The 24,237-nt window shown below is 40.6% G+C and overlaps 1 protein-coding gene across 2 annotated transcripts in view; it reads left to right on the top strand.

Moving 5' to 3' along the window:
• The window catches only part of MAD1L1 (mitotic arrest deficient 1 like 1), a 321,728-nt gene that overhangs the window by 28,485 nt on the left and 269,006 nt on the right, over positions 1 to 24,237 (top strand). For both annotated transcript variants that reach the window (XM_085237768.1, XM_085237767.1), the window contains exon 10: positions 7,011 to 7,097. In XM_085237768.1, coding sequence (XP_085093894.1) covers positions 7,011 to 7,097 — 87 coding nt within the window. The remainder of the gene's footprint in view (positions 1 to 7,010; positions 7,098 to 24,237) is intronic.

Genomic DNA, 24,237 nt, shown 5'->3' with positions numbered 1-24,237 from the left:
ATTGAAATATCTTACAAGCCCTAGGATACACTCATGATAAGAATATGATATTCTGTTCCAGTTCTTTGGATTAGTTTGACGTTATTCCCCCACCCCTTATGAAGCTGTATTTTCCCCACCCAACAAATGGCTCCAACTCCACTGATGAATGGAAGCTATAGGGAAAACTGCCTTGAGTATGGCTCCATGAAACAAGTTACTTTGTGTATTTCCTCACATTGTTTTTCTTCTCAGCTGTTTTTTTTTTCTCAAACTGAGTTTGTGAAGAATAAAAGATTTATTGTGGCTTTTGCTGCTCCAGTAAAAGAAAATGTTACATTATTAAATATGTTTACAAATTGGATTTAAAATATTAAGGGCAACAAGAACAAACTACACACAGCAAAAATTACCTTTTGGCATCACCGTTAATATGTAATTATATTCAATAAGTTAAATTGCAAATTGAGAAAAAATTTACTCTAATTGTAAAGATCATGCTGATAGCTGCCCTGGTATGTGAGCAGCAGCCACTTTGAAAATGATTATAAAGCATTTTCAACTTGACTACTTCTGCACCATTGCTCGTATATACCTAAAATGTGCTTTAGGAGTTTAATGTTTTGTTTTTACTCTTGATTTCTAATTTGTATTTTTTTTTTGGGGGGGGGGTGGGGTGGAATGGAGCAAAAAAAGGGTTATCCATGGAAGTCAGCTTAGTCTTGAGTAGTACAAAGCTGTGATTGGTTGGGAATGTCAAACTGGTTGGGAATGAATCCATGAAAACTTGAGGATCATCCTCAAAGTAGGGCGCTGGTTTTTGATTTATAAGAGATTGAGTAGTGGTAAGATGTGATCAAATGTGGAGAAGAGTGAGGTGGTACGTGTGGTACTGGGCAGTGCTGTCTGACTTGGAGAGGAGCAATGCTGCTGTTTGGGGAGTTTGCTGTTGATAGAGGGATTTTTCTCTCATCTTACCAAACAATAGTTTGAAAGAACTTCAAAGGCAGTGGCTGGTGTGGATTAGTAAATACAATAGGCCTGTTAGGGCTCCCTGATAACCAACAAAAGAAAGAAGGGAAGACCTTAAGAACTGTTTATTTTCTTATATTGGAGAAACATAGGATACAGAATACTTAATAGCTTTACAGATATCTCCATGTTTCTTGAATTATATATTAAATGGCTTATTCTTGGCTTTATAAACAGTTTTATTTTATGCAATTGTGTTAAAGACTAATTAAAATTCTTTTGTGTTGCAGCATGATTGAAATGTGGACTGTTGTCCCTTTTTCTTCCTTTGGGATAAGACATAGCAGTGCTTGCTGCAAGGAGAAATTGATTTCATCTCCGTCATAATAGCAGAGAGATTGTTTTTATCCTCTTTTATTTTGACTGAAGACAGTTGAGACCAAGCCATGACAAAATAGGCTTTGATTGGTTTGTAAATGTCAAGCATAAGCAAGAGCTTTAGAATCTATACAATTTTTATTCATTACTTATTCTACAAATCATTAACTTCTGTGCAAAACCCTGAAGAGTGACAGCTGAATTGAGTGGAGAGCAAAACGTGTTTTGTTCCAGTCATAGCAAGTGGTCAGCTTCATGCCATAGGGTGAAACAGCAGAGCAATTACAGGACATCCCTGTGGGTTTGCAGCGCTGCAAATTGAGCTCAAGTGGGGATCTGCGTGTCGTTAGTAAGAGCTCAGTGTCATTTGCTCTGTTTATCTAGTTAGAACTGTCCTCCTCATTAATCTTTCCTATTTAAAGCATAGGCTAGTTCTGGATCTTAGTGAAGGCTGATGTTAGCAGAATTCTTTGAAAGAGAACGTTAAAATTATTCACCCACTCCCAGAAGAAACCAAAGCAGTGCTGTGGTGCTGATCTCCTATGGCAGAGGCAGCCTGGGCTTCTCAGATTGGGGCCAGATTTACAGTTATGTCTCACATGTGAGCCCCTGGTGCTCTGCCCCCCTGGCTGGTGGTGCCTGCCTCAGGCTGTATCACTGTAAGCTCAGTGACAGCTTGAGGATACGTTTTGATGGGAAGAGAGCTGAGCTGGTTAACAGCTCTATGTAGAAAGGTGTGATTTCAGCAAGCTGATGCAGAATTTCAGTGGCAGAAAACGTACTGAGCAAAACCAGTGACTCCTGCTACAGTGGTGGCAGGCAATTAGAGTTACCCTGCTGTGCTTCCCCAGTCTCACCCGGAGAAGAGAAGCCTGGAAGACTACAGTGATGATTTGGGTGAGCTGGATCCCTTTTGGGAAGATGGCTTCCCATAACTTCAGCACATTAATCAAACTCCACAAAATTGCTTTTGTTTCATTGTGGCCTCTCTCAAGCCCACAAATTGCACATCATGAGATACAGCCTGCAATGACCTGACTTCTGAGTCAAGATCTAGACAAACAAAGACAAAAGCAATAATTTGTCTTAATTTCCAAATCAATGGGTTTGAAACCGTGTATGAAATTCCCTCTCCTTGAGGTCTGTTACAGCCCTTCACATGGCTACATCCAATTATGCAATGTGTGTGCTAACCAGATTTCAGTGGTGTGTTCAGTGCTTGCTATTAGAGCAGCAGGTAGGGATGAGCAGAGTCTGGAATGTTAATGACAGCCAAAATGATAAGGGGTTTGAGTGTTTCTAAAGTAGGGATGAAACTTCAAAGATTAGTAGTTGTAATGTTATATCTAAGTGTATTAACTGGAATCCAAGATAGTTTTCTCTCATTTTTTCCTTCTTCAAGCTATGGCTTGATTAGATTAATTACTAATTTTTCACTTGTTTCAAAAGAAACATTAATTAATTGTCTTTTGAATCATCAAGGCACTTAAACACTTAAAATGCTGCTTTAGAAAGAAGTTGTTCTGCTTCAAGTGGCTAATGGGTACATTTCTTTGTAAGAAGCAATTGAATTTGTTGATTCTTCTGCACACAAATATGATGTTTATCTTTTAAGTGAAGGGAACTCACTTTCCATCTACTCTTCAGATTTTCTACGTTTGCTTTGCTTTTGACATAAAAGTACTAAGCATGCATTTCTTTGGGGGGGACAGTATGCATTGTACCTTGCTTTTGTTGTTTTTGACAGCTCTTAGTGCCTTAATTCAAACAAATAAAGATAAATGATTGCTCTGCAATGCATTTTAATCCAAGTGTTACTGCACACTAAGTGTATCCTAATTACCCAGGAAACTTGAGAATGCAATTATTTTGTGGCCATCACGTATAGTGGATTCCTGGCCGTATGGTTTAGTGTAATATAGTTGGCAATAGAAGGGGGATGTAGGCATGGTAATGGGAGGGAAGGATGCAGTTGCCTGGAGTGGAGCTGGAGGAAGCTGTTGGCTGATTGTGAAACATCACTCAGAACTTCCAGGTGTGGACACCAGATTTTAGTGGCAGTGTTTTCCTTCAGTGTAAAGAAGAGAAGCCCAGGTCTGTTACCAGGATGGTGATAGGTGTAATGGGGAGAGAGGGATGCTGTGAGTAAGTTTGCTCATAATACTTTGGATTAGTTTGTTCAAATGAAGGACTCTGCTGCTGTATTCTGAGAAGTCTGTATGTTGTGGTCAGTGTTCGTGGCTGTACCTTTTGAAAGACGAGTCAAGGGTCTGAGCTGCTGCTGGACTTGCTGGTGAAGCTTGAGAAAAGCGGGCAGCCGTCCTGTAAACCTGAGCTGCTGGAGTTGGAGCAGTTGCAGAGCTCAAGCATGCAGAGAGGGCTGTTGGGGGACTCGCTTCAGACATACAGGAGCAGGCTGTTACAGACATCTCACAGCCTTTCTAATCACACGGAAATATTTAAGTAACTCAAATGCCTTTTCACAGTTCTTCTGTTGTTGTCATGTTATTGTTCTGTGTTTGTTCTTCAGAGGCTGTTGCCTTTCTCTTGAAACAGCTGAAATTCTTTAAAAACAGAGCCCTCTTTGGGAGGGGAGGCATTTGAAATCCTCCTGTGCTTTATGTGCGCCATAGAAAAGCACAAATGGTTTTATACTTTGAAGGAGGACGCTTAAAAAAATAAGGCATTGATTTGAACTGAAGATAGAGCAGTTATGCTCTCACCTTCATTGCCCAGTTCTCTTTGGTTGCTTTACTGAAGACTTCTGTCTCTGGTCCTCATCAGTTAGTTGTGCTTGAGTGTAAAGCTATTTGTGGATCCATTTGAAATGCTGTGCCAAAAATCTGGGGGCGTTCCATTTCAGTATAATGCAATTTAATTGAGACACAAATCAGTGTCTTATGTCTGCGTTGAATTGGAACTAGAGAAGTGTTTCAAGAGACTTCCAAAAATAGGTAAATGAGTAATACGTGTTACTGGTCCTTTAGTTCCAAACAAACTGAAGTTAAAAACCAGAGAAGAACTTGATCCCCCAAAAGGAATTGCCCAAGTGCTAATTTTTCTATTTAGTTTTACTTCAGTCTTGTACTTCCATAGTTGAATTTTAATGCCAGGTATCCAGCTGCAATCAAATCTGTTCATTTGCTGTGCATTTTGAAGCACTTTATAGAAGCAATGAGAGCTTGACGTTCTAATAAATTATAAATTAAAATATAATCAGTTTTTTTACTTTCTAAAACATTTTCATCTGCTTACTGAGTTGTGGTTTAATGTTACTTCAACAGCTGATTCTGAGTGCATAACTGTCAGTTGATTGTGAAATGGTAATAGGTCCTTAACTAAGACAGCTCAGCAGAGCTTTCTAGCAAGCGTCTGTAAAATGCTGATGGTGTGCAGTACTAAAAATATTGCAGAAGCCATTTTCCGTGTTGAAAATTAGAAAGTATAGCAGTGGGGACTTGAAGTTCAGAGCGAAATAAAAAGGCTTGTTTCCAAATTAGTCTCAAATGTTCACATTTGTTTGGGTTTTGATTTTTTTTTTTTAATGTTATTGTCAAAGGAAGCATAGTGCCAGGCTGGGGTGGTGGGACAGAGGAGGAGAGTTCTGGCTTCCCAGAATAATGGAACTAGAGCCAGCAGGTAATCTACACTCATTTGAAAACCATTTTTTGTCACTTGTTCTCAGTGTTGTCTTGCTAATTACATAGCACAATGTTCAGTTCTAATAATGTGCTGCTCCTGAATCCTGCCGTTCTGTATGTGTGGTTTTGTACAGGATCTTGCATGGCTGATACCAGCCAGGCCTGCTTTAGGGGTTGCATGGGCTCCACCATTGCACAGAGGGAAGCTGCTTGCAGGGAGAGCAGAGGGCAGTGCATGAAGAAGCAGTTTTCCCACAGGGGATCTGGATGTATCTATCTGAAGGCAGGGTTTCAGCCTTCCCTTGAGTAGCGGTAGTGATGCAAGTAGTGTTGGTAAGCACTGCTGTCAGATTCTCCTACAGCAGACTGCTTGGCTTTTTAGTCCAAATTGAGATATAGGTTGTTTTGTGGGGAAGGGAGGGAGCTTTAATAAAAGTAATTCACGGTTAGCCCATCGGGCAGACACCTCAAGGCCAGAATGTAAAGTGTGCTGGGATAAAGGTGTATCTGGATGCAGCATTATTTTCAGAAACTCATGAAATAAGGGCTGTTCCCAGGGCTGAATGGTGTATGTGGTGCTTTGAAAGGCTGACCAGTTCTCTTCAAATTGTAAGCACATCTGATTTAATTTAATTGTGCCATTCCTCTACTTGGAACTGAGTAAATTTGGGTTTTTCTGACTTGTGTTTGATCAGGATGGGAAGTAGACTTCAGAAACAGGTTTGAAACCTCTTGGTTGAAGGTGTTTGGTAACAGTGAGCACGAGAGGGATGTCTGTTCCTGATCATGCAACAAAATTTAGTTTTATGGAAAGTTAACTCTTTAGAGGAGATCGATGCCTATTGACTTTTTCTATTATATCCATGCCACTCCACTTTTTTTTTTTTTGAAGTCTGCAATGCCAGGAAAACATCCTCCAGAAATAAGTATAAGCCTAAAGCTGCCAATTGCTGGAACTCCGCCTGGAAGCTGATTGTTGATTTGAATTGCCTAACAGATGAGGATGATTTCTTTTAACTGGAGATCTGTCAGTAGCCATCATTACTAGAAATCTGTGGCTTTTATAATACTATCTCATTTTACTGTTGGATTAATTTCACTTCTGAGTCCTAATACATGATGGTATGAATTTCTGAGTACACGAGCATAGAACCGAGGCAAATACACTTATCTGACCATTTAAAAATCTCTCCAATTATTTCATTGATGCAGAGACCAAACACTTCTGCTGGGAGGAGGCACTCAACACGTTGCAAAAGCGATGCCTGGTATTATCTGCCAGATAGATCTGCTATATTTGGGTGAAGTTCAAGAGCTTTAGAATTATGCTTTTCAGAACCTTGTTGACTTGGCATTAAACTCTGCAAAGGCTGTCCACACTGAAATCCGTGGGTCTGCTTAAGATTCTTGGCAGACTAAGCGTGCCCAGTTCACTTCTTTCTGGTTGATATTCTTGTTTTGTTTTTAAGTTCTGTTGACCTTAGCAGGTGAAAGAGGGTACTGTGGAAGGGGAAGCATAATTTATATATATTTTTTTCTCATCAATGCCAACAGATTTATCCTTACCACATCTCTATATATTCTTGTTAGAAATTATTGTGGGAAGAAAACATCTACTTTATTTAAGGAAAAAAAAAATGAATCAGATCTGCTTCTTGCAGATAGAAGGCGATGAACCCAGGCTGAAATCAGATTATTGCTGTATAGACTTTCCTTGTAAGGTATGAATGTTTGTTGTGTTGACCACTTGCTTTGGAGAATTGTATGGTTTTTTTTGATTTTTACAGTTTTAGAGTTGGTTTATGGGTTCAAGTGAACACTGAGATGCTGTGAGTTGGATGGTAATTATAGCGTACACTAATGGCTTTAATTAAACCAGCTTTGTATGTTGGGAGAAGGATGCAACCCTGTCATCCTAAGGGACTGGATAGCTTTGGTGAGATTTCTTCATCTGCTTTTTGTGAGACCTTTCTCATAATCATAAATGGAATGAAGTCTTTCAATCAATGACCTGTTAAAAGTGTCTGTTTTGTTTTGTAGGACGCCTGATGATCTCTCAAGGCAAATTGTGGCCCTGCAGCAAAGGGAGCTTGTGCTGAAAGAGCAGAACTCTACCATCACAAACAGGTAAGTGATACCAGTAGTGGATGTTGGGTAGCAAGATGCTGCCATATTAAAGCATGTGGAAGGAAGATAAAGACTTCAGAATGTGAGGATGGCTCTCTCGATTTCCCTGCTGCTCTTAAGAACAACAGCATGGAAAGCTCTTTCCCATATTGATGAAGAGTGTTTTTCCTCATGTAAATCCTTGCAATATGAAAGAGACTAAATGTGGGAGGATGCGGTGAATAGTTTATCCACTTCTATTTTATAAGCTGTAGTGTTTGTAAGGGGAGATGAGCATCTTTCCCAGACCACCACGTCTGGAAAGAGAATGTCACAAATGTGCAAAGCAGAGATCCTGGGGTAGGAGGGGGCAGTAAGAGCTGTAATTTGCCTGCTTAGAGAACTGGTTTGTATAGATGTATTGGATGAGCACTTTGTAGTTTTGGTGGCAGAACGCTGCTGGACTGTAGAAGGAGCAGTTGGTTTATAGAGCAGGGATATGAATGTAAAACTGGAGAGTGTCTGAGCCTTTGCACTGATGTGGGAGTGAGCATCTCCTGGAGGAAATGAATTTGTCTGCTGGAGCTTTACTTTCCAGACTGCATGGGTTACATAGCGTTTCTTAGCATGATTCCATCATGTGCCTGAAAGCACTTCTCACCCTCAGTGCACATCTTTTTCTGCCCTGATGTCTATTCCTGTTTAAAAGCAATACCTCCACCTTTAAAAAATGGTTCTTGGGCAGTTTGCATTGCCAGAGCCTTGTCTAAGCAGCAGAAGCATGGTGAATCTCCACCTTTGGTGTGAATGGTTAAATACAAAGCAAACACTTTAATCAAGCTCTGGGCAAGTGCTTTTGTTTGTCTTGGTCTGTATTTGCATATATGTCTCTTGAGATATGTGGTAGATTTTGGTTTGAGAGGTGCTCGTATTGTGGTCTCTGCCTTGTGAATGATGGGCAGAATTCAAGCTGGGTGTTAAAAGCTTTGTGTGCTGCTGCTTTTAAAAGCGTTTAGTCAGTTGTAAAATTGTTAGCCAAGTGTAAACTGCCGTGAGTGCAGTGTTTGCATTTCTGTAAAGAATTTTAAGGATGGCAAAAACAATCACTAATAATTAGAGGGGGGGGAAAAAGGCATTTCATATATTAAAAGTGCACCAAGCAAATCTCCTGAAGTCATAATTGATCAAATAGAAGAACATTGGTAATGTTTGAGTTGTTGTTTTTCTTCCCCCATCACAGTCTGCTACTCACAGCCTGTCAGAGCAATGTTTTTTCTAAATTTATTAATGGCCAAAGGGAATCATCTGTTGAAAAAGCAGCCTTTTGGTGCTGTCTGTTCATGCTGGATGTAATTGTGCCAATTTAGTTTAAAAGTAAAAACATGATTAAGATTACTTTTTGATTTCAAGTGAAATGGGCTGTAAAGCTGCTTAAATTAAAATTGTAGCATTTTCTTGATGAAATGCTCTGCATGTCATTTCCAAAACTAACAATTTTAGCTTTCTTCTGTCACATACCTTATTCTGTCTTAAAGTAGGCAATAAGATACAGTTTTTAAAACCTTTCATTACGAATGATTTGAAAGTTCCCAAGAGAAGGTCTTGAGTCTCTGGAAATAAAACCTTGTTAAGGAAGCAAATCTAATTTTCTCTTTTCCCTTGAATGACATCCAGATTCAGCTGATGGCTTTCTTTTATTTGTTTCATAATCGTGTGCAGGGTGGACTGCGTCTGACAGTAACTTAATATGTGACCATGACTCCCTCTAGTGAGTGAGCCCTGCAGTTATTTGGCTTTCTACTGTTTTCTCATCTATAACTTCTTTAGCTTCGAGTTGGTTTGTGTTCTGTCTTCAGTACTGATGGTTCTGTATTTCATTTATAAGTAGTTGGTGGGTATTTGTGTACAGAGCTATATGCAAAGGGAATTTTGCCTATCATATTAAGCTTTGATTAAACTTCTCCATTAAAATTAATGATTTGATAGCTACTGAAGGAAACATCATCAGAAGTTGGCATCTGAGTTTATTTCTGACATTAAAGCAGAGAATCAAAGATAGTTCTGGGTTACCTCTTGCTGCCATGCGAAGCTCAATGTTCACTAGAAGAAATTTGAGTGATGTTGCAGACTGAACTATCGTGAATATTCTATTTGCTTTTTTCCTGAGGGCACTTGCCCTGGGAAAGGATGGGATGCCTGGACACCAATGGTCAGCAGACTCACTTGCTGATCATTTAACCCAAATAACAGAGGCTGCATGCAAACTGAGTGGTGTTTCTGGTTATCAAGGAGCACTCTGGCATAGGCAGAGGAGGGCTGGTATGGCTCTTCGCAAGCTGAGTGTTCTGTCTTTACGGTGCAGTTGTCTATCTTCATTTTAATTGCTAGTGATAGCATCTTGCCTACGTTTCAGTGAGTTTGGTGAGCACTTGCTGCATCCTATTTGTGTCGCTGCCCCATGAGGAGTCCTCAGTTTCTATTTGATAAAAGGAGGTGTTTGATAGCGAGACAGGAGTTGATTGCTAATGTGGCCAAATACGAGCAGGAACTTGACTTCAGAAAACAAGACAGGCTTGGAAAAGATGGCACAAGGGGTCAGGTTGCTATGTAAGGTCCCTTCTTTTCTTATAGAACTAGAGACAGATGTGTAGCTCAGCTGCTTCACAGTGTGCTTCAGGTGATCTAGAATGAAGGGTTATGGCATGTGGGCATTCCTGTAATGCTATTCCCCACAGGGCATATGGCTTTATTAAGCAGACTGAACTTCACATTTGCTGATGGTCTCTTGTCCATGTGCAATACTGACACTGGACCAACAAGGTGTTGTGTAAATTCAAGGCAACATAGAATCAGTGCCTCAAACAGAATGAAGGGCACCTGAAGAAAGGGAGAGCAGCACTAAATCTTTGATCCTGATGCTGGGATCTTAGCGCTGCTAGTTTATTCCTGTCACCTGGTGTCAGAAAGCCAGCCGTGAGTTTTGACATCCAGTTTTATGTGTGAAAAGGGATGTTTAGAATGTGTTTGAAATGATATTTTCTTTCTCCAAGTGCTCACAGAGTTCTCTTAAGAGAGATGGTTGTTTACACCTCTATTCGTATAAATCACTTAAAGTTGACTTACCCAAACAACCTGCTGTATGTGTTATCGCTTACAAATGAAATAAAAACCCAAACCATCGAAGAGATTGCAAATGGAACAGAAAATGTTTATAGCAGAGGCAGCAGGGACTTCTTCTCCAAGCAAAAAAGACAATGAGTGAGTAATAATAAGATTGGAGCCATCCGTCTCCGTAAGTGCTGCTGGCTCAGAAGTGTGCTGTAAATCCACTGCCCATCTTCTCCTTTCCTTGGATGTCCCATGGAGCATCAGTCACAAATACAGATGGAGCCTGTCAGCCTTTTCTCCCCTAATCTTCTGGAAAGTTGGGCAGAAGTTTAATTACAGTGAAATGTCTTTTATCTGACAGCAAGAGAAGTGCTGGCTTTTTGATAGGCTTTATGAATTATTTTGTGATCAAAAGAAGCACTTAATGTCTAATATAGGACAAGGTAGGGATTGCAACTATATGGTACGCTGCACCTTGATTTATACGTGGGGATGTATGTCTATCTAACACCAGACAAATGTTTATTTGCAGTGCTTCAGGGCAGTGTTAACTGCTGGCAGGTTCTGCATTCATTTAGAGCAATGTTATGAAAAAATGACTGGTGGGTATTGCTCTTTCTTCTCCTCAAAGTGAATCTTTCATGCATTTTTTTATTCTGGAAAATAGTTGATAGTGTCCTATTGAGTGACCTATCTTTTCAAATAAGCATATTCACACAGTAAGCTTCCAGGCTACATCTGGCTATTTGTGATGATAATTGAGTAGATACAAAGCTTCCCTGGTTTTTCTTCCCTCATCCAATAGTGAGTCTCTAGCAGGAAAATAGGAAGACAAAATAACTTAGTCAAGACATGGACTTCTTGCTGCTAATTCTAAGAATGTGGGATTTTGCCCAGACCTTTGCTGTTTGTGGTTTGTTTTTTTTAGTCCAATTTCCTGAGCAAGTGAGGCAGTGTGCCTTATTACTGTGTTTCGTGTCTGAAGGTATGTGAGCATTTCTGTGCCTGCTCTACTCTTTTGAAGTGGCTACTTCTGTCAAGTCTGGCATGTGGTACAGATCCCCAGAACAATAAATCCCAACAAGTTTAATGAAAACAGCTATCCAGCTATAGCAGGGGCATCTTTTTGCTGCAGTGTGGGGCTATTCTTTAGGTATCAGGGCCTGGAACTAAAAGTTGGTGTGGGAAAGGGAAGTCTATTGGAGTAGGTATTCACCGTTGGAGAGAGAAGTCCATAAGAAACAGGGCAGCTTTAGTTCTGGAACTCAAGGAATTGCTCTCTTGTTCTGTTGAAAGTTCTATAGAGAGAGCCTAAAGAGCAGTCTCCAGGGAACAGATGTAGCTACAATTTTACATCTTTTCAGCCTGGAGCTCGGTGGAGAATGTGCTGTGCAAACCTGGTAGAAACAAGTAGTGTTTGGTTTCTTGCTTCTGATTTGACTGTGCTTCTTAGAGACCAGAACATGGAAGGAGGGTCTGCAAAATGCATCTCTTCAGTGCTCTGGTTGCTTTTAGTGATTAACTCTGTTCTTTTTTTTTTCTTGTTGCAGGGTTGTGATTGACTGTTGGTGTTCATGCTAGCATCCCTGTTGTTTGTGCATCTTTCTATTACTAGAATAAGCTTTTATTTGTTAGTGCTCCTCTGGAGATGCTGATTAAACATTCCCTCAGGTGTCCAGGTAGCAATTCATGTTATTGACCAGAAAAATGTCTAAAATAAACAGTTAATGCAATAGGTAAACATGAATTCTGTAGATCTTGCTAACTGCTGTGAAGTAGGGTCTGTTCAAATACTCTCAGACATAACAGTGTTTTGTCGGAGTCTCTTCTTGGCTGGGATATCTCAGTGGTTGATTGTATCTGCATGTGAAATCTGCTCAGCCCTGTGGCTGATTGCTTGTTTAACAATTTCACGTCCGGATCATGTCAGCACCACTGCGTGTTGTCTTCAGACTGCTATTATGAAGATCTTTATTGTGTGTTTTCTTTTTAATTGCTGTGTTTGTCCTTAGGCACGTGAGGACTGTGGTGCTGTGTGGTGAGGGGGGAGGTGCTGTACTGACTCTGGGGGAGGTGGGTTCCAGTTACAAATACTTTTCCTAATATCAAAGCTTTATCACTTGTACAAGAGACCTGCTGTTGGATATGTTCAATCAACACAAATGAACCGCCTTGTCTTTTTTAGCTGCGGAAGGCAAAAAGAAAAACCCCAAACTTGTCATAAATCAGTCAGTCCCCCTCCCCACCCAAAAGCAGCTTTCTTTTGCTGCTCTGAAAGTTAAATGACTAATGTGCATAATTTATTTGAGCATCTGTGCTAAAAACTTGCATACCAAGTTTGAGTTCAATGTGATCAACAATGGCGAAAATTAGGATTTATCATGGAAATGCTGACGGATGTGAACATGTGTAGGCTAAACCGGTGCCTGACAAACCTTCTTATTGTGTGATGCTAATGGTGAAACGCGGGGTGGTTTTTTTTTTTTTCCTGCTGTAATTGCATTCCCCCCCCTCCGTCTGCTTAATTTTCCCCTTTTCAAATGTGGTGAGTTGAGCTGCGCTTCGTATTTGGGTTCCTATTTTTTTTTTTTCTGAGCGGTGCAGCAGTACTGAGTGTGGAACAGAAGGTGGTGCCGGCAGCATTGCGCTGCTCGCTGCCTCCCCTCCGCCTGCGCAGCCGGGCTGCTGTCACCAGCCTTATAAATTCTGGAGCCAATTAGCTAAAAAAAAAAAAAAAAAATGTTGTGAGTGGAAAGGGAGGAAAGAAAAAGCTGCAGCATGGCTCGATGTGAATGCGACTGCCTCAAAAGCTCTTCCCCAGAGAGCTCAGATGGGGCCTCGCACCGCAGCTCGGGTTGTTGGGCTGCTTCAGGAGGGAGTAGTTGGTTTGGAGGATTGAGCACGAGGAAAAGAAGTGAGGCTTCCTAGGAAGCTGTGCTGATGGCAGAAAGCCTGCTGCTAGGTGGTACAGGGGTCCCTGAGGGCTGCTTGGGCTGGGCAGGGCACCGATGGTTTCTCCATCTTTCTCCAGGGGCCTCCTGTTGAAGCCAATTTCTTTATTTTCCTTTGTGATTCCAAACGTCAGACTGGTTGTTTAGTTCTTACGTGGGCAGCATAGAGGCAAAAAATCTCAGTGGCAGTGGGACAGCAGTGCTGCGCTGAAGAAATGGTCAGTTTCTCAGTGCAGGAAGGTGGCACTCCCTGAGATGAGAGATGGAGTGGAGTGGGAAAGGCAGGCCACTGCATCAAAGCTCATGCAAGGAGCTGGTGTTCTGTATTCAGAAGTTTTTCACCCAGAGGGTGGTGAGGCATTGGAACAGGTTGCCCAAGGAGGCTGTGGATGCCCCATCCCTGCAGGCATTCAAGGCCAGGCTGGATGTGGCTCTGGGCAGCCTGGGCTGCTGGTTGGCGACCTGCACACAGCAGGGGGTTGGAACTGGATGAGCACTGTGGTCTTTTTCAACCCAGGCCATTCCATGATTCTATGATACTCCCAGTTTTCAGTTGGTTCTTTTTCCTGCTTCTCCCTCTGATTCATTCAGCAGTCTACTTTGTTTTCTTTCTTTCAAGACTTGTCCATAGAAATAGGGGGAAAAAATGCTGCTTAAAGTAGTGCAGTCTCTGGGAGAGAAAAAGGGAAGGGGGAAGAAAGATGAACACAGGTTTCTGGTGTTACTAACCAAGATGGAACCCTTGTTCCATCCTGGTTCCTTCTCTGTATATTTTTAACCAAAAGTTGGCATCTGATTCAGCTGTAGTTTTAGTGGTGGCTCGAGGTATTTTTAATACTTTAATACTTAATCTGGTCGTACCAGAAGGACCAGATCTGACATCTGGAAAGGGCCCTTTAGGGGCTGCATAGTTGGGCTTAGGAACTGGGCTTTATAAGAGTACAGAATGGTGTTCTAGCAACATACAATTTCCTTTCTGTCATATTTTATGTATGTACTGTTTTTCTGCACATTTTCAATATTTAAAACAATGTTCACATATTCATAAGTTGTAAAATATGTTCTCACTGCTAAGATGTGGAAATTAGTTTAAAAAAACAAGAACAACAAAACCTCCAACTTTCCTTTTATCCAAGCAATAGAAATCCAATTCTTGTGGGTGAAATAACCACTGAGGAGGCTTTCTGTTTCTCAGCCAGAAAAAGCTTTTGAAATATTTATGGAAATAAACCAAAATGTGTCCCTTTCTGGCTGTACAAATAAGGGATTATCAGATCTAGCCTATGACATTTGCAATGCATAGAGTCCGAAGTGTGTTATACCAATAGAGTGTATGTTTTAAGAAAGTACCATGATATTTTTGTGTTGTTTTGAAATCAGTCTACTGACAGAGTATTGCATATCTATGGATCAGACAAATGCAAGAAGTGCCTCTTTTCCTGCAGCTTACAGTGCAGGCAAACATTGTCACCCAGGCAGTGCGTTAACTGATTCTTGGAAACCAAATGTGTTGTTTGTGATGATGCATCTTCATTTTCTAAAAGAGCAAGACTGCAGTCACTCGTGTAACTGGGAACATGGAGGAGTGCTGCCTGCATCCCCTTCAGCTGAAAGAATCTGAATCCTGTGGCACAAAGGATATAATTGCATCACAAGCTGTCTGGCTGCATTACTCGCCCAGTTTACTGAGTGAACTTGCTCATCTGGGTCTTATGCCTTGGTTTTTCATTCTGTGAGTCTTGTACTGGTGTAAGAATTGGAGCTGGTTGAAATCAGAGTGCATTTTCATCATTCAGAGAAGAACCAGCAAATCAAGGTTTGTAGGGAGAAGAAGTAATACCTTTTGTTAGACCAACTGATAAGATTAGAAGAAAGATGTTTGGGCACATGGCCAGCGCTCAGATCTGATACAGATGCAGAAGCCTTCAAGCTAAATATGGGTTGAGAACAAATGCTCTGAGTTTAACTTGATTAGACAATTTGAGAGAGAAAGTAGTGGGCATGTGTGGGATGTAGGGGATGTCAGAAGAGGTGAAGAAAATGCTGTTAGCATCTATGAGAAACACTCTAAGTTGTTCTGATGCACGACCAGGTATATACACTTTGACAACACATTAATAGTATGAGCTTCCTCTATGCAGAAGGAGCTTAGAAGCAGATACAGTGCCTATCGTTATTTATACCAATAAATACTGTGATTCACAGACTCAGCACTAATATGTCTGACTTGCAATTAAGGGGCTAGAGCTTCAATTTTATATTAACCAAAAATATTATTTTTCTATACTGTCAATAAAATTTTTCTATCATATTGTTGACTTATCTCCCCTGGGCACTCGGCTGCAGCAGCAGGTCTGAACCTGCTGTTACAATGACTGTTGAATGAGTTTAACTTCATTTGTTCAAATGTGTTCTAGAATGAAGCATGTTTCCTGAGATGCAGTATTTCTGCTTCTGGTTCTTGTGGGCACTACAGGCTGTGCTGGTGCTGGGAAGGTCCAGTTATTGATACCTAGTGGGATGGGCTGTTGGTTTTTGTGGCAAAATTTGTTGTTTTAAATAACTGCTCAAACTTAATAGGACAGAATAAAGTGGTTTGTTTATTTTATTAAATAAGACACACACATATATAAAAATAAAATGTAGATTTTAAAGTGTACCTGCTGGTTACCTTTATGTAGAATGGTGGTAAATCTTTAAGTGGCCTATTTTACAATAGCTTAATTTCTTCTAGCAGTCCATTTGTTCTTCCTCCCCAGCACCCTGATGATATCCAAAAGGAAAAAAAAAATGCTGATAATAAGAACTGTGGTTGTAACAAAAAAAAAGCAGCAGTAAGATAACCACGGGCAAAGTGTTGCCTAAAAAATTCTTCATGTTTTTGAGCTAATTACATTTTATATTGCCAGTGACCTTTTGGAAGCCTCTTATTTGCGCGGGTTGCAGATGCCTCCAAAGGAAATGCCTTTCTACATAGAGAAAATGCATTCCAGTCATCTCCTCAAACCAGAACACAGTTCTACTGCGTAGAACGTGCTGCTTTCTGAAAGAACTTTGCACAGTGGCTATTCTGAATGGCTGGAGAGCTGTCTCTGACAGAAAAGGAACACTTAGATTGGGTTGTCTTACAGGAGTTCTTCTTGAAGGTGGGAGTTCTGTGTATAAATTGTGGCACGGGGACATTTTTGAACTTATAGAACAAGTATTCATTAATATTTTAAGTCAGAGAAAACTTGAAATTCATGCCAGATCCCTTGGGAAATTTGTGGCTCGGTGGCAAACCTGTGAATGAGAATGTGAGCCTTGTTTCAAATGTTCCTGCAAGTATAAAGCAGACATCTCTCGGTTCTTGCAAGATTTTAATTTGGAATTTTTTTCCTTTGTCTTAAGATAACTCACTGCTTCCTTAAATTAATGCAGCTGCTCTTGAATAGAATACAGGAGAGAGGCTGAAGCTTCAGTAGTTTTTCTTTCTCCTTGGAGACTTTAGTCCAGCTCTTGAATGAGAAATGAAAGAGAGGATAGGAGCAGCTCTCATGGATGCTGCGGCTGTCATTAAGGCTGGCAGAAGTTAGTGTCCTTCTCCTTGTAAACCCAGCAGTCCTGCTCAGATGTCATCAGATTTCATTGGTTTTGATGTTTTAAAAATAAACTGAGTGGCTTTGATTGACATCTTTTGTTAGTGTGTACGGACCTCAAAGAAGTTCCTCATGTCAGTAAAGAACTAAATCGAGTCAAGGAGTCAGTGCAGGTGCTACCACATTTGATCAGTCAGGCTACTTTTTTGTTTTTTGTTTCCACAGTTCCAAAGGTCCTTCAAAGTTCCTGCTCTGAATAGAGATAAGAGCAGCATTGTCTCTGCTGCAAGACATTAACCTATGTTCTAGGAACGTGCCCTGTTTAGAATAGTGCTTGGGGCCTCGTGGATTTGAATCCCAAAATGAGGTGTCCTTTATTAACTATGCCTCCCAATGCAGAAATTGATTGTAGCAGAGACAATTAAAGCTGACTGTATCCAGTCCACTTCGTTTTGTTTGGTTCAGACATCAATCTTTCTAACCAACCATCCAAATCACCACCTGCCTACAAAAAGGTTTTTATTATTTAAGAGGGAAGACACTACTCTTAACTTAAACTGATAAAGAAGCCATTTATGTATTCTCATTCTGGGATTTATAGAACTGTGTGCTCCTGGCTGTGTCAGGAGAGGCTTACATGCAGGTCAGGTGGGGTGCAGGAAATTGGAGAGAGGAAAAGGAGGTAGGGCAGGGCAGACAAAACAGGATTTCTTAAATCCTTTTTTTTTCTAGGAGGTGGCTGCTTGAGTAGCTGCATGTTTCCACCTGGCCCAGAGGAGATCCTCTCTGAAGCCTGATAAACTGCTATTGTGCTGTTTGAGTGTGCAAGGGTATGGGTTGCTGCTTATTATGTCTGATGTGGTACTTTTGTAAAGCACTGCAGCTATTTAAGGGAAACAGGACCAGGATGGGATTGGAGCTGAGGAGCCACTGTTAAGACTGGGTTGCAGAAGTGTTCAAAACTCAGCGTGCCTTCAAAGCAGCTGAAGCACAAAACTTGTATGGCATTGAGCAAGTAAGTGATCTGTCCTGGCTTGTGGAAGTGATAATGAACAAGGCTTGTGCTCAAATTTACTAAAACCTGTCTGTGTTGCTGCTTGTGCAGGGCTTTCCCAAAAGTGCTATTCTTAACATTGGCAGCTCCTAAAATGTTTTTGCCTATACCTCAAACAGGCTGTTCAAATGTTGTCATTCTGCTTAGTGTTAACGTGTTATGAAGCAGATACTTTTTTTTTTGTTTCCATCAGCTCTGTGTTCCATTGATGAAACAGCATCCCATTATGAAAGTTGTGGGAGTCCTGATGTGGAAGAACTCAGCAGTGTTATATGGCTCTGGGATAGATGACTGATGCCCTGCCATGGGCTTCTGCATGCTTTGTGCACGTAGGAGCAGCAGAGGATAGGAACAGTTGTGAGAACAGTTTTGTTTTTGCACCTTGACAAGAATCTGTCACAACAACTTAAGTTTTATATCCTTGTTAATTTACTGTTTTGCCTCATGTGCCTTGATGGCAAATAATCTGAATGAGAGAGTAGGTAAGATGGGGTGAAATACAGAGCAACCTGAAAATCATGTTCTAACTCCATCTTCCTCAGCAGAAAAGGGGTGGAGTGTGAAGGGAAGAGAGAAAGCACTACAGCAAAACCAGCCGCAGCTGAGCAGAGCCTGATATAAGAAATGAGTAAATCATCAATATTTCAGATCGTTGCTTTTATAAACAAATGTTAGGAAGTGAGAATGGAAACCTGAGGAAACACCACGGAAGAGTGTGTGCTAATGTCTCTCGAGTCCCTAGCTGGTAGGAGGAAAGGTTCTTTGAATTTTGAATGGATTTAAATTCCTTTTCAATTTGCGGTCCTTGCTGTTCTGTGTATATTGTCCCTGGGAAGTGAGCAGAGAATAAAACTCCTGTATTTTTATGCTTGGCTGGTTTTAGTGTTCTCCTATATTTTTCAGCTGTAAATGTTGCAGACTTTATTACCTTTAAACTGGTTTTAATGTAGTAGGTCATAAAACCTGAATAACGAGAGGTAGTGTCCACTGCAGGTGTTTTTAGTGCAGAGAAGATGCTTGGGAGTCACTGAAAGGCTTAAACTGAAACTCCAGGATCATCATCTTAGGAAGACAGTTCAGAAATAAGAAACCTGTCATGGCTGAGAATGAATTTCATTGTTAAAATTCCTCCTTTTCCTTTCATCTGAATAGCTGGTTTATGCTTTGAGACATCAGCTCAAATCTGAAGGGAGAAGAGAGGCTGCTTCATTAAAAAGGTTCAGCAAATTCTATGTATGTAGCAATATGTAGTTACATGTGTGATATTATATGTAATAGCTGAGACCCTTTGGAACTGACTGCTCATTTGTAACCAGGAACGTGTAAAGGAGCTGTCACTGAATTCTGAGCTGTGAGAGATGTGTGTGTGTGTGCCAGTGTTATTCCTGCAAGCTTTAAGCCATTGATGAGGGTTTTATTGCTTTTCCTAGTGGAGCCAAATGATGACAACTGCTTGTCTGTGCCTTCCTACCTCACTTCTGAAGCAAAGGCCTTTCTTAGGGGAGAAGCATGTGAGTGTCAGTAAATCAGGGGCTCTGCCCAAACCAGGGCTGGGTTACAAACGTTGGAATTATGAGCAATTCTGCTCTTTCTATTAATTGTGGTTACTTTTCCTGTGGTGATATGTGATCCATACTTCAAAGATTTCATCCCTCTGTTTCAAGCAGTCAGTTACCTCCTCTGCATTGTAAAACTAAAATAGCTTGAAGAGAGATGTTATTGGTGTATGGTTTCACGGATGTATTTGACACCTCTTAACTCTTGAATACATGGCTTTGAAACTTCCCTCAGAGCGGGGAAAGCTTGGTCTCTGTGATCTCCATATGGGTCAGAATTTCATTTAATACCTCTTGACGTTAAAACTGTTTAAGAACTGGTGCTCATGGTGTTGCCTGTTAGTTTAATTCACTGATTTCATCACAGCTTAGTGGATGTTAAATGCTTCTGTAAAACATTTATGATGATTTCTGTGAGTCTTAACTTCAGCTAATAGATGCCACAAACTTTTATCTCTTAGCAGTGACTCTGTACCAAGCTGTGCATTCAGCACAGAGACAGAACCACAGAGGGGAGCTGGAGACAGACCAACCCTTCTTGGAGCCTTCACCATATTAGAACAGGGACTATTTGGTTTGCTGCTGCTGCTGCTTTAAAAACAAAAACAGAGCAAGAAAAAAGTCTGTCAGTACTGAAACAATGCCTTCAGTAGCAGTTGGTTAACATGTTTTAAAACTGACGCTTCATTATTTTGCAAGTTGTTAATGAATAGGCAATTAAAGCTTTTACTGTTTTTCTGGGCCGTCGTTCCTGGGACTGCTTACAGCCTGGTGTGTTTGAAGGCACAGTTCATGTGTCAGAATCCTGTCTGCAGACCTCGGGCCTCAGTGTGAAATGTAATGGCTTTACAGGCTGCCACTGATCTTTGTGATTAAATAAAAGCCTGCTTCAGTTTTGTGCAAATGGTTTAGTGGTCGTATTTAACACTGTTCTCTGTTCACGTTGTACACTTATTCTAATAGTGTTATTGCATCTGTTTGATCACTCTGGGAACCAAAATGTGCCGTTTTATCAAGGTTCTTCTTTATAAATATGAAAGCTAGGAACTTATTATGCAGATTGGTTCTGAGATTATGAAAATCCACATCCAGGATTCTGGTAATTTAGAAAAAATATTGTTATACCTTTGGAAACGGCAGCCAACCTGTGTTATGTAGCTTTAAAGTAAATACAATACTGTTACGTGGAAAAACATTGAATGTTTTTATAGTATTTCAGACATTCTTATGCATTTAAGCATTGTTAAGATTTCTATTCCTATGTTAGAGATTACTTTGAAATAGAGGATGGTAGGCTCATGTGTCTGCGTAGGTCTGTCTTCAAATAGTTACATTATTTAGAAAATAATCCTCTATTTTGAGAATTTGTTCTTGCAGATATGAGGATAAAGTGAAGTCAGAACCTCCTTTTCTGGTGCTGGGTGAGTTTTGAATTTTGAGCAGTGACCTGTCCAGCCAGCTGTGGGGTTTGGTGCATTTCCTACCTTACACAGCTGTGCTTCTGGAATGCCTCTGTGTGCAAAGGTGGGCTCTGCAAAGCAGAACTCATGGAATTGGAGAGGAGTCACATCTCTCCATCTGGGAACTCAGTCCAGCACTCATTCTTACCTTTTTCTCTTAGACCCAACTAGAAAGGAGAGATGAGACTTGAGTTAAGCCCAGGTTTGTATAAAAGGCACGAAAATAATGTGTTTTCGTATGTATGTATTTTACTGCTCCACAGTCACAGACTTCATTCAGGCTCTTTTCTTCTTTGTCTTTAATTTGTATTCACAATTTCATCTTTCTCTTTTTCTCATTCCTTTTTTTTTTTTTTTGGGCCCCCCCTTTTTTTTTTGTAGCTGCAGTACCTTATACAATCTCTTTGAAATAAACTATATCTCATATAGAAATTACCAGCAGGGAGACCATTGGATGAGAAGTAGCATTCATTTCTCTGCTGTGCTGGGTAATGATTTCCTGCTTCCAGGAGCAGGAGATTAAAATTCTAGGCAGAGGATTTGCCCCCTTCCTCTTGCAGCAAGCCCCTGTGCCAGGGCTCAATCACTTCCTCTGTAGCAGCAGGAGCAGAGGTAATGTGATACTGTGGTCATTCAATCACTGCTAGAAATGCTTTAATCTCTTCTATTCTGTCTGATAAATGCTTTCTTCTTTGTTATGAATTGCAGATTTCTAGTGTTCCTATTGTTGCAGGGATTGGGGAAGAAAAGAGATCATCCTGTCCAGTTAAGTGTTCAGTGATGATGCATTTCTTTATTCCCAGAGATACTTTGAGATTTAGTTAAAGTGCAGTTGTGGGAAGGGCAGAAAAAGCATAGGGAAGAAGGTGGCACTGTCTGTTAAATCACACCACCGTTTGTAGTTTTCTTAATGGAGACAACTTGTATTCAGCAAGTGACTTTTATTTTCAAAAGCAGACTGGAGATAGAGCGATTTCTCCTTCAGCTTGTGGTCTCTGCTGAGAATAATCAGGATGGTCTGTGTTAATTAGGGAGATGAACTTCTGACCAGTGCAGCCACTTCCTTTGTTGTGTGAGCCACAGGAAAGTGAAGCTGTGGTCGCATCGGATGCCAAGTGTGGCTGAGGCAGCTCCCAGAGCCATGTCCAATTTTGACCTATTTGTTCCTCTTCGCTGCAGCAGTTGCACAAAACTGTAATGGATGCGTATTGACTTTGCTGCTTTATTTTGCTCCCTTTGCTATATTGATATGAGTTAATAGGGCAGAAGCAGAAGACAGACGGTGTACAAAGTGGAAAGAGATTTTTGTGTCAATAGGGATTGTAAGATAAGAAATACAGTATTGAGGGTGACCTCAAAGAGCTAAAAGCTGGGCAAAACCACTCAGTGTGCCTGCAGGAGAAAGGCAGTGACCCAGAGCCATAAACCATTTTTTGGTAGAAAGGTTTTCTTATTTCCTGTGACATTCTGGGATGCTGGTCATTGGATTTTTCTCAGTACTGTCAAATTGCTAGAACTCTGGGGTGGTTGTCTTCTGTAGTGCTGTTAGTGTTTTACAGTATCAGCTTTACAGGTCTTTGCTTGATTGGTTGATAATATTATTAAAGGAAAGAGCCTCCATTTCTAATGGTAGCACTGGGTCTGTCTGGTCTGTTGATTTGGCCACATGAAAAGTGAAAACAAATGTTCCAAGTGAAATTTAGGCTTGAAGGTGATTGGAAGTGGAAGGCAGAACAAATTCTGATTGAGTTATGAGTTCACCGAGACTCAGAATGATGTAGTTCATATAATGTATTTAATAAATGGAGTGCATGCTAAAACAGATTACTGAGCACAAAGCCCCTTGGAAAGATACTCTGGCTGTATTCCTGGATAAAGAAAAATATTTTGGGTGTTCTTGTGCTCATTGGTTCAAAAAAGCATTCTAGTATATAGCAGTAGTTTGAACAGGTAAATAAATACTCTCATTGGTTCCGGGAAACAATTTGAAAGTGATGTACTGCTGCTGCATGGTGCACTGTCAGATCCTTGCTTAGCATGTTGCTGAATTATAGAAAAGCTACTGCCGTGGGCAAGGAGCAGCCCCGGATAATAAATTGCAGCAGGTATTTGGAAACCAGCTAAATATATGTTTGCTGGAAGATGAAAGGAAGCTCTTAGTATCTCTTACAATTATGTGCTGCTGGCAAAGTTATTTACATGGTTTGACAATGAAGAAATGAGTAGGTTAGTTAACTGTTGGGAAGGCAGAAATAAATGAGCGTTTAGACCAAGTTAGATTATGTGTGGATGTGTGCTCTTGAGACAGGAAAAAAACTGAAAAGGTTGTAGGGAAAGACCTATTTCCTTGGACAAGCCTTCGGTTAGCTTTTGTTTGAGAACTATTTGTATTTTTTTGAGATGTTCTGTTATTTTTGTCCTGTTAATGTTTGTGTCATTGTAGTTCGATGTTTGTGGAAAGTGAGCACTGCATACATTTCTAAAGGAGCTCTGCCCAGCTGGGCTCATAAAGCTCTTCTGTTTTTGCACTGGGCCTGGGTGGAACCAGAGCAAGGAGTAATTGTCATTCAGTGCACAGCAGGCTAAAACAGGAGAACTGCTATGAACACTGGTGACATAAGCTGGAAAGTTCACCGGAGAAGATAACATTTTCATTCTTGGGAGAAGGGAAAGAAAGGAAACTTCTTATTCTTTCTACTTTTGAATGTTTTTTGTTGTTAAAATGTTTGTGATTAAACATACAGCGTATGAGTTTTTGCCTGGATGTTGTGGAGGTAGGAAATCCACTGATGAAGTATATGGCTGTGTACATGGGGATCTTGGTGAGGCTCTGTCTGATGCTGGTTTTGAAATGAGATCTTGACAGGTTGAACTAAAGGCTTTAGTGGCAGTCACCTTTTGGGCTGCCTTTGGTCTCCTGCAGACATTTATTGCTGCTGGAGAAGCAGCATGTGGAAATAGTGTGGGTTTATAAAAAAAAAAAAGTGAAGAAGTTAAGAAGGAGGATTCCTCCAGATAACAAACGTTTTGAAATAAGCACACAAATCCCCTTGGACAGCAATCCTCCCAGCTGTAGGAATTGCTTTTGTAGTAATTAATGTATCTGATTCAATTAATAATTGAGAAATAAAAATGATAAACAAATGTAAATGAAGAAATGGGGGCCTGCATTGTTCATTTGCTAATGAGATTTTTCTGGAGCTCTCTGTGATCTGGGGAACTGCAGATCAAAGCTTCAGTCATCAGCCACAAGATGGCAAACTGAATATCCTGACTCTTAAAACATCCCGTGGTTTCTTTTCTCTTGTTGGTGTGCAAATTGTCTTTCATGTTTTCTGGAGGAAGATTGATGTATTTTGGGTTGATCTGACATATTTTGATATATCACTGCAGTTTGGAATGCCACTGTGAAATCCTAACTTACTGTCAAATTTCGTTTCATCTTCAATTACTA

The sequence above is a fragment of the Meleagris gallopavo genome, chromosome 16 (genome assembly GCF_905368555.1).
Source record: "Meleagris gallopavo chromosome 16, MGAL_WU_HG_1.1, whole genome shotgun sequence".
Lineage (NCBI taxonomy): Eukaryota > Metazoa > Chordata > Aves > Galliformes > Phasianidae > Meleagris > Meleagris gallopavo.
This window is presented reverse-complemented; position numbering and strand designations above follow the sequence as displayed.